Here is an 11,556-nt window from a genome sequence, read left to right as displayed (position 1 = left end):
TGTTACACAATTAAGGAGAATTAAGGAGAAATAAACTGGTCAAATCAATTTGAATAGATGTTTTAGCAAAATTCTCAACAGTACCATACTCATAATCTAAATACGGGAACACAGAGATGCTCAAACATTTGATCTTCTCAAACATCTAACTGCCTAACGACGCTGCACATGGGCTGTCGTTTATAATCACTGCAAAGAAACTTTCTATCAAGATAAATGAGACAAGCTTTACCAAGTATGCAGGTGTATTTGAAACTCACAAACACACAACCCGGCACACACGCATGTATAAACAAACCACACACACACACGCACAAATACAAACAGATAGATAAATTTCCCCTGTGCCTCATTTGTTTTGTTTAGAGGAATCGTATTCTCACTTTACTAACTTGGTTTAAAGAAGGCCACATTGAGTTCTCACACTGGCTCATTTACCAAGAGGTGGAGAGGTGGAGAGCTGGGTCTTTAAGTGACTAGCGCTGTTATGTATGGCCTTGTAGAAAGACTGTGCCGTGCAAAAAGGCATTACATAGAATCATGTAATAACTGTAACTGGCTAGGGCTGGAAACTTGGCAGTCACACTCCTCCCTCGCTCACTCTATCAAACATACACACAAAGAGAAATGCACACACGCACACACACACACATGCGCATAGACATATGCACACACATATGCACATGTACACACACAAACACACACACACACAAACACACACACACACATGCACACACATGCACACACACACAGGCACACACACATACAGATACAAACACACACATAAACTTTTGCTCTCTCTGTTCTTTGTATGTGTGTGAGTGTGTCCATCTGTTTTCACAGAGCAGGGCCCAGACATATTACAAAAATGAGTCACAAACTAGGTTTCCTCTGAGGTACTGCTTATATTCAAGTCTATTTCTGGCCACTTGTCAGCTTTCCAAAATAGCAACCACTTAATTCACTTTCATTAGCACTCACACTCATAAACTCTATAAAAGTGCACCACAGTGCAGTCTGTGAGAGTACATGTAGTGTGTGTGTGTGTGTGTGTGTGTGTGTGTGTGTGTGTGTGTGTGGGGGGGGGGGGGGGGGGGGGGGGTGCGTGAGTGTGACAATGTTTTTCCTAGTGTGCCAATGTGTGTCTATGTGCGTGTGTCTGTTTGTGTGTGTGTTTGATCGAGGGAGATACGAATGAGATTGAGAAATGCCGTCTATATAAGGTTCTTCTCTCTTAAAAAAACCCACCAGAAAACATTATTCAACAGCCGTTGTAAACAGAGAGTTCTTAGAAGTGGAGCTTGCAGTATGTGTAACATGAATAACTAAGTTACTGTTTTTTTCCCTTGTTAAAAGGTAATGTATGATTTATTCTTTCATAATCAGCACTGAATACATTAAATAAGGGGCCATGTTGACTTACAGGGAAAGAAAAAGGAATTCCCTCCAAACTAATGCTCATGTTAATATCTCTGGGATTTTCTATATTTGTCTTGGCTTTTTAGGTGTTTCCAACAGGGACAGAAGGCCTTGTGGGAAACTATGCTTATGTTCATGTAAAACGCCCACTGTGGTACAGTGCCCATGGAAACAGACGATAAAGAAATGAAGTTGTACAACACACTGCACTGCTTTTTAGCCTGGTTAAAAGAGGACATACAATGCAAGTTGTACAACATTTGTTGTTGGTTTAAGAACAAGACAACAAACGTGTGCCTGTTTAAAAGTTCCAAAATAATGTTGCTATTTCTCACTTCTTTATCAGAAACAGTGTGCATGCACAGTATTTAGCCATTTAGCTTGTAAATCTAGTTCTTTCGGATATACATTAAATACAATACATGCACACATCGACGAACATTTTCTGTTCCCAGAATCATCAAAAACAATTGATGAGTTAATAAGTTTAAAACCTTTAAATATGTTATTTTACATATGTTGTCATGTAGTCTAAAAACCGGGGACAGGGGAAAATAACCATTTTGGTCTTAATTATCATCAGAATTAGTAAGACTGACTGAGGAACTTGGATTGAGGACGGCAAGTGTCTGAGGCTGCAGTGAAGAGGATGTATTCACTGGCCAGACGTGTGGAATTAGCCAAAAAACCCACAGCAGGCACAAAGATGAGGGAAAATAGGAAGAAAAACTGAAACCAGACATTGGTGATGACACAGGAAGACTGGTGGCGACACTAGTTGATCTATCAGGCATTACGACAACACACGTACGCACACACGCACAAGAGCACCACACAGGCTTGTCATTTTAGGTGCAAGAAGCAGTAATACAATCATGGGTTAACTCAATTCTGCCACCTGTCTTTAAGAGTAGAAACAGGATCAAATAAACGTAATCAGTGCTACAAATCCTTCCGTACAAATCCTTCTCTACACAGGCTTATGCCACTCGCAGCACTGCAGCCCTTTATTCAACCTCAGAGGCCTTTGAACAACAACAACAACAACAACAACAGCAACAACCATAGAACTACAAAAATGCCTCAGGAAATCTAGCCATTTACTGTACATCAACCCCCCCCCCCCCCCCCCCCCCCCCCTCCCCCATTCCCTCACCCAATTAGGCGCTGGTATGGCCGTCACAGAGAATAGAGGCTTCTAGTATGATGGGAGATGCCTGCGTCTCCTCCCTCTCAATTCATGCCCCTGCCAGGGTTAGTTAGGCTCCTGAGCGCAGCGAGATGAACACGGGATGCTGGTGGCTACATGGGAGAACCTGGGAGGGGAGGGGATAGCATGGCTCCTCCTCTCGTCGTTCAGGCACCTCCAGCCCACCAGCGCTTTGTTCAACAGCTGGGGGAGACAGGGGGGAGGCGGGGGGAGATGGGGGGAGTGTTGGGAAATGACGAGGGGAGGGATATGGAGTGCACGCGATGAGGGCTTGAGACAGTGATGGAGATGTACATGAGTTGGAAGGGAGGGAGAGAGGGAGCAAGAAAGAGAGAGAGGGGGGGGTGGAGAAAGCAGATGGCACATTTGATGCCTTCTGTCGTTGGTTCTTTTGAACATTTCAAATCGGTTTCTCAGTTTGGATCAGTTAAGAATTGCATTTCCTGCAGAAGAATGCCGAGTTCTGCTGTGCAAAATGGCTTCGAAGTAGTGCGATAAGTACTAGAAGTCGATTAGAATAAATGAATAGTGAGTGTTGCTTCCAGTGATGTTTCCATCTCTGTGTTGGAGCTTTCCCCAAGGGGCCATTCTTTTTCTCACTAATGTATTAATGAACTAATATAACTAAACACTTTTCGGTTATTTTCCGGCTGTTTGGATAGATACTGGTGATACTGTGCTCCATTTGTGTTTCTGATCAGTGAGACCTCTTGCATCATGTTTGTACAGTACCTTCTGTACCACAACATCTAAAGTAAGTTGAATACAGTTCCTCTTTGGATAAGCCCTTGGTAGCAGCCTAACCAACCAAAAACCGTTTAGGACCGTCTCTGAAGATTATTATAATATAGGTTATACATAGATGTACTCCTCAGGGAACAGACGCCTGACTTTTATGAAGTGTAGTTAACTATACTTAGGATTGTATTTGGCATTGGGTTTTATTTGTGTAAGGGAGTTGTTTTTCCTTTTCATTAATCCTGACAGGAAGAGCACATTCATGACAGTTTTTGCTTTTCACTTATATAATGAAATATATAATGAAACTAGAATGCGTTTCGTCCAAAGAACTGCTTTCTAAAATAGTAACGTCAGCGCTAATGTCAGCGCTAATGTCAACGCTAATGTCTCCGCTAACGTCACCACTAATGTCACAGCTAACGTCAGGGCTAACATCAGCGCTAACTTAAACGCTAGCGTCACCGCTGCCTGAATGTCGTAAAAAGTAGTCCAATTCGGCGGAAAATACCGCCCAATCTGGCAACACTGCCTGCACGTCCTCCGTGCTCTAACTTCAGCGTAAATCAATGAGACCAACTGAAAATGAAGCCGATATGAAACTTAAACTGTGATTCTGAAAGAGTGTGTTGATTTGTTAAATGGTTTGAATGATGGTTAACGTTGAAAATGTACCAAGTTACGATGCCTGAAGTAGTTGAAGTGTCAGAGAAGGTGCAGAAGGCAGATGGCAGATTTTTTTTTACATTGTAAAAAAAAGCAGTAAAAGCTTAATAGCTTAGAAAGTTAAAAAAAAAAAAAACGCTGAGGGATAGCCATCATGTCGTTAAATAATAATTGAATGGTTTCTGTAGCTGAAAGTATGCAGGAGAAGTTTACTGCACAAAAAACAGGGAATAAAGAAAACTTAAGAAGAACAGTAGATGTATGGAAGTATATAGAAAAATTCAAATTGCAATGTAATTTGCAATTCAATAAGTCATTACATTATGCAAATGAAAATTCATTATGCAATTTAATGATGTATTTTGAAAATACGTTATTCAATGTGTATTTTAATATGCAAAGTGACAAGAAAATCCACAAAAATTTGAAAAAGTTATAACAATAAAAATAGAATCACATTTTGTCACATTTTTTGAGTGCCTTTATTCAAATTGAAAAGCTATAGCATGATTGCAATGCACTTCGCCACGTTCTGTGTGTTGCGAAATTCAAATGACATTTCAATCCGCGAAAAGGTTTCCGAAGCGTATTGCAAAAGATTTTGCAAAGCGTATCAGCGAATCACATCTGGGCGGAAACTACGTAAATTCCTCGTAATTTCCTTGTTTATGTTCGTATGTGTCAGCAATGGGTGTCAACAATAGAGGAGATCGTCGCTACGCGCCGAAGTTGGGCAGATGATGTGGAGAACAATCTGTTGAAGACACAGCTGTAGTTGATAGAGTGTGTGCTCTGGAAGATAGGGAAGAGGACAGGAGTATACTACTCCGACTCTGTAATCCATAACTACGCAGACCCCTCGAGGGGGGCAATTCGCCGCCCGATCAATCTTATATGATGACTACTAACCATGTAAATAGTGTTGTAAATAAACTTTAAAAGCTTTTCAAATCTTATTTAGTGTTTTATTTGTCCTAAAGGAAACAAGTAAACAAGGTGCAAGTAAATAAGGTCCAAAGTGATTCCGGAATTGATTTTTTTAGAGGACCAATCACAGCCCTTGCCGTGATTGGTCAAAAAATATTGGATGCTCCCGTAAACTACGGGGAGGGAGAGGGCTCTCCGTGTCTACGTAGAGCACTTTACGGAGGAGTATAAACCGGCCTTAACCAGAGAATGTCTAATATTAGGTTGGGTTGACGAGGAACTGACATAGGTCCTGCCCAGACGTGATTCGCTGATACGCTTTGCAAAATCTTTTTCCAAATCTTTTGCAATACGATTTGCAAAATCTTTTGCAAACCTTTTTGCGGATTTAAATGTCATTTGAATTTCGCAACACGTGGAGCCTGGCGAAGTGCATTGCAATCACGGAGGCACTATAGCTTTTCCATTTGAATAAAGGCACTCAAAAAAATTGTTTTCTACTTTAATTAAAACTTTTTCAAATTGAATTGAGGATTTCATTGACACTTTGCATACAAAAATGCACTTTGAATAATGTTTTTTCAAATTACATTATTAAATTGCATAATGAATTGTCAATTGCATAACATAATGACTTATTGAATTGCAAATTGCAAATTGAATTGCCATTTGAATTCTTCTACATATACTGTATTTCCATAGTAGATGTTCTTGCAGTAGCAACCATACTAATAAGGTTGAGACGTTGGTGAGAGTGGTCAACAATCAGGGATCAGGAATCAGCAGTCAAAGTTACTGTGAAAGACGGTGAGTAAGATCGTTATTTCACCTTCCTATTGTCCTTCATGTGGCCAAGCAAATGTCATATTTCGCCAATAGCTGGCATTAATGCAGATATTTTACTTGGACGGTTGGATTATATTCCAAATTTTCGTGAAATTGAGGTAAACCAGATCAGACTAAAGGCTGCTTTATAATTCACCGTTGAATAGCTGCCATGTATCTCTACTTGTGGGACTGCTCGCCGACCCAGTTACAGTCTATGGACCCATCCCACTGCCACACACACTCTGGTTTTAAAAGTCACCCGGGGGTCTTTTTCAGAAACCCTGACCCCGGTCTCCTGATCTTATATCTTTCTCTCTCTCTCTCTTTCTTTTCAATGCTCTTTTTTTCTCTCTATTTTTCAGATTTCAAGCTGTCTTTAAAAAAAAAAAATCTCGTACTCTTTGTATTTCTTATTGTTTCTCTTGATTTTCGCATTCTCTCCATTGTTTCTATTATTTCTCATGCTTCGCGTTTATCTCTCTCTAGCTCTCTCTCTTTATCTCTTTAACTGTCTTTCGTTTTTGATTTCAGAAAAAGTTCTAGAGAAAGAAAAAAAAGGAAAAGATTGAGAAAACGAAAAAGTAGAAATTAAGAGGGAAGAAAAAGATGGATAACAAGGTATAAAAAATGAGGTAGAAAGATAAGAGATAGATGAACTTAGAGGTAAAAGATGGAGAGAACCAGAATATCAGGCAAGATGAGAGAGAAAATAGGAAACAAGGAAATCGAGAGAAAAGAGACCTTATGGTTTGATTTTTGTACTAAACAAACCAAATATAACAAAAGACGACACCAAATATAACCTTTCAATATTTTATTAATATGTAGAAAATGTATTAAAAAAGGAACTATATAATACATGTTTAAGTCAAACTAGAGCTAACTTGTATGGTACTAGCAAACATTATCCAACAGAAAGTCAATTCAGCATATATAGCTTGCCAATAGCTTTTCAACAGTCAAAATCACGCTTTTTCTGCAATGACACTTCTAAGATGAACGAAGTTGTGTGGCGTATATGAGAAATACTTCTTACACATCTTTGCAATGTAAGAAAGACAGTTCATCATCATACGATTAAAGGATCCAATGGCAGAATGGACTGGCATTATACTTCTTTTTACAATGTAGCATTTAATGCAAGTAGTCAATACAGTTTTAAAATAAATATCAATACAATAAATAATCAAAAATACAATGCCATTTTGCAAATGAAATTAAAGTTTCAACAGAAAATACATGTTAAAGTTAGTGTTTCAGACTCAATAGAGGAGGAGATTGGTAATTGTGTTACTCATCCAACCTTTTACTTTAATTGGCCCTGTCTAAAGCTTTACATTAAGTGTTTTCATTTCACAATCATGCCTTCTCTTCCACTCTTTCATTTGCATCACAGAAAAAAGCATAGAGAAAAGGGAGTCTATATGGCCTGTTTCTCAATGGAAATAAATAATCATACCAATTTGATTATGTGACTGGAATGTCCCAATAAATGATTGGGAATTGGGTATTACAATAAATAAATATTCAATAACAATTTTTAACCAAAAACATGTACTGTTTGAATTGTAACAATGTGAATCTACAATAAAAGTTAAAAGAATGGTTTGAATAAATAGCATGAATACAACTAAACACTAATGAAGACTAATTTCAGTGTGTATTGTGAAAATCTGCTTGCACATTCTCCTTGCACAATGGGCAGAACAACTTCAAAGATAGCTTTTTGAAATGCATTGAAGCGTCCTCGCTTGTCATTACACAATACGGTACATTCTGTTCCTCGTCTTCCAACCTTTAACCCTTGAGAAATAAAGCACTGAGGCTAAATAAATCTACATAGTTAATGAAGTAAAACACACAATTTGTTCTAACACAAATAATCTCTGGATATATAGTACATGAGCAGAGTGAACCGGCAAGTGGAACTCAACAGATGTGCAAGAGCCAAGTTAACTTTGAAATGATTAACATTTTTCAATTTCATTCTTTCTTGATCTATTCCCCTTCCTTCTATCTCAACCATGATTTCCTGACAATTTTGGTGCTTGAAAAGGAAATAGTCTCTTCAAGTATCCCTCCCCTCAAAATCATTTCACAAGAAACTTATACTTGGACACGTAGGACAAAACTCAACGCTATAATGAAAACAAAACTTGTGTCTATGACACAATCTATGAGATGTGGGTTACAATGGGTTAGTTGTAGCTAACATGACTTAAAAACATAAAGGTTACATTGGGAAATGAGTCAGAGGGCATCTTAGTGACTAGTCTAGTAACGGGCAGCACAGAAACAGAAACATTTTCTTCGACGCTATTCCTAAATCAGAACTGGAAATATATAGAAGGGCTCATTATCGTTGATTCAAGCCTAGCAGTAAAGGAAACAACTAACATATACAAAGTAACTTGACACAACCCTTCTGTGCTGTTGCAATCGGTTAAAACAAAAATACAGTTATTTAAATATGCTCATTATGGTTTTTGGAAGAAAAAATAATTCTCGAACCAGAAATCCAATTAAAAATCAAAAGCAGGCGAGATATTGCTTTCAGGGATGGTCTTTTGTGGTGGCACATCTAGGATGAACTTATGTGACTTCCAGCTGCAAGGAATTTTCAACATATAGTTCATTTTAATATATCTTTCATAAGGCATTATAATTGGTACTTTTAGGTCTACAGATTGTTTCTTACACTCATACAGCAGACTAGCTGGATGAATGGCTGCCTGCACTGATGATTGCTGTCATCTGGTTGGTGTGTGCCTGTCAACCGTGAATGCTTTATTTAGACTATGCGGATACAGACCTGTGGATGTGATGGATGAGTGTGTGTGTGTGTGTGTGTGTGTGTGTGTGTGTGTGTGTGTGTGTGTGTGTGTGTGTGTGTGTGTGTGTGTGTGTGTGTGTGTGTGTGTGTGTGTGTGTGTGTGTGTGTGTGTGTGTGTGTGTGTGCGTGTGTGTGTGAGTGTGTGTGTGTGTGCGGCACAGTCCATGAATTACTGTCCTGAATTTTAACATAGCAAGGAACATCCTAAATAATAAGACATGTGTATGAGATAGAAATGCACATGATGAGAACTCCTGCTCGGTGCTCACAGTGTTCTTTATATGGACTAAACAGCCTATAGGGACACAACTGGTTGTTGTACATTCTATAGGTATTATTATGATGTGAGGATTATTAGTGGGTTGAATACACCTCATGACACCATCCCTGACAGCAACATCCACGGTTTGGAAAATGGAAACATTGGGTGTATTAATATCAGAAGTTAGTATCCCAGTACCAGATTTGTATTCAAATCAAGACAAGCATGCAAAATATGTTTGTCTTGTTAGTTTGTATGGAAAAACAGTGAACAACCAATATCATATACATATTTTGTCATGAAACTACATTAATTCCCCGCTCACAGTGCCTCACAGAGTGTCGAAACCGTTGCAAATAATGTTTTTTAAAACGCTAGCAACATAAAATGAATGAACATTAAATTGATTGATGGCTGTTTTTATTCTGCTCGAGTGAATTAACCCACACTGACGTCTTCGAATGTACTCGAATAGTACCCAACGTACTGCTGGTGCATTTTTCGGTACCTTTGCAAAAGCTGTTTCTTCTGTGGTAAATTGCCATGCGTATTACCTCCTGGTTAATCTAATGTGCACCTTGTCGTTATGTCTTTTTATTGAGGACGTTTACTTCAACTGCGGGCTTCATAAAAACAAAAACAAAAATCATAATATGACATGAATGGACCTCTCTCACAATATCAGGTATAAAAATAGAGATATCTTAAAGTTATTTTTAAGGGCATACAATTTCTCAAAAGTATTTTGCGTTTTTGTTTGTTGTTATTGTTGTTGTTGTTAATGCTATCCTACTCAGGAGCTTTAGGGGGGACCACACCGAGCATCGTTACCCCTCCTATCCTGAGGAAAAGGCAAAGGGGCCTCGGCTCCCCCCTTCCCTTTACAGCAAAGCGACTCATTGTCGTTGAAATTGATCGTAATAACTTATATACAGTGCCTTCTTATGTGGCTTCCAAGTACAGCGGGGGGAGGATTGGGGGGAGGACAGCTAAGAAGCAGAGGTTGGAAAGAGAGTCAACTTAGATACACAGAGTTTGGCTTGTTTCCTTCTTCAGGTAGTCGCTGTTCTTCTTCGGGGGGGGGGGGGGCGGCTTTGCGTTCGATTCTCGTTCTCTAGAACTCTTATTTGTTTGGCACACCGTGCTTAGAACCGCGTCTTGGAATGCTTTTCTTATGTATGGCGTGTAGCGTTCGCGGCGGCGTCCTATAGGCCACATCAAAACAGAGCAGTAATAATGATACTCAGTACCCCCCGCGTACTGAACGATACCGTCGAATCGGTGCTACAGACATTCAAACAAACTCTGTCTATCCAGGTCGGTCTTAGAGAGAGAGAGATGAACAGGGAGAGAGAGAGAGAGAGAGAGAGAGAGAGAGAGAGAGAGAGAGAGAGAGAGAGAGAGAGAGAGAGAGAGAGAGAGAGAGAGAGAGAGAGAGAGCTACAGACATTCGAACAAACTCTGTTTATTCAGGTCTGTCTTAGAGAGAGTGAGAGAGGGCGAGAGGGAGGGGGGGAGCGAGAGAGAGAGAGAGAGAGAGAGAGAGGGAGAAAAGTTGGGGGTGTGGGGGGGGGGGTGTTTATAAGGGGGCGGACCTCCTCCTCTTCCCACTGATGCTCCGGTAGTTATACGGCCTCATCTTCATCTCCACGAAGGGGATGGAGAACTCATGGCCCTTCCAGTTGAACCAGTTGATGCCCTGTAGTGGGAGACATGGGAGATCGGGGTTGAGGATGTGTGGCGCTCAAAGCTCCATGCAAAACGGTCCCCTACCAACCACCACATTTCCTAGATTCTAGTCCTATATTTGTTGAAAAGATGGCCCTGAAAAAAAGAGATTCCTGTTCATATGTTCCCTATCTCATGTTTTCTGTTTTTGATGGACTGAACATCATGAGAGTAAAACAAAAAGCACTTAAAACACGCCAGGACCCGCCGAGATCAAGGGACGCCGCATTTCATGTTAACCCTAAAAACTTTACCACTGCTGTGGGGCTACTGTGTGGCTCTTTGCTACGCACAACTCTACGTTACTCTTCTTTGGGGTGGTCCGGACTGTTTTGTTTCATGTCATCAAACGACAGAGAGAGAGAGAGAGAGAGAGAGAGAGAGAGAGAGAGAGAGAGAGAGAGACAGAGAGAGAGAGAGAGAGAGAGAGCGGGGGGAATGGTGTCTGTGTGATATAACATGGTCTTTGTACCACACTGTAATCAAAGCACCACACACACACACACACAACACACACACTCTCTCTCCCTTTTATTTCACATACATGCAGAACATCACAGAGGGAGCTGGGGTGAACAGCCGGGGAGAGGACTTCATCTTATTCTGTTTGAGGAGTAGGGCCCAGAAAGCTTTGAGTTCAGAGCCCTATCGTCAGAGCTCACTGCCTGGCCACACGCCCTCTCCGCGTTCGTTGAGCAATAAACAACAAGAATATTAATTATGAATGTTCAATAGCGGCTAATTAGGTGGAGTAGATGCGTAATGTTATTATGAGAAGATTAAGAATAAGGAGAATACGAGTCATTGGATGACTCGTGTAGGAGTTATTTTACAAAGATCGCATTGGCTTCGTATTTCATCTTACACTTTTTTAACAGATCTTGATAAACAATTTATTCACACAAAGTCCTCGTGTCCTTATGTATTCAGGTTTGAAAGTCACTC

The 11,556-nt window shown here is 40.1% G+C and overlaps 1 protein-coding gene across 1 annotated transcript in view; it reads right to left on the bottom strand.

Moving 5' to 3' along the window:
* Positions 1–10,462: 10,462 nt before the first annotated feature.
* The window catches only part of tnr (tenascin R (restrictin, janusin)), a gene marked incomplete at its 3' end in the record, with an annotated part of 64,221 nt that continues 63,127 nt past the window's right edge, over positions 10,463–11,556 (bottom strand). The window contains exon 27 of the mRNA XM_079750490.1: positions 10,463–10,582. Coding sequence (XP_079606616.1) covers positions 10,463–10,582 — 120 coding nt within the window. The remainder of the gene's footprint in view (positions 10,583–11,556) is intronic.

Source organism: Pollachius pollachius, assembly GCF_949987615.1.
Source record: "Pollachius pollachius genome assembly, chromosome: 14".
NCBI classification, from domain to species: Eukaryota; Metazoa; Chordata; class Actinopteri; order Gadiformes; family Gadidae; genus Pollachius; species Pollachius pollachius.
This window is presented reverse-complemented; position numbering and strand designations above follow the sequence as displayed.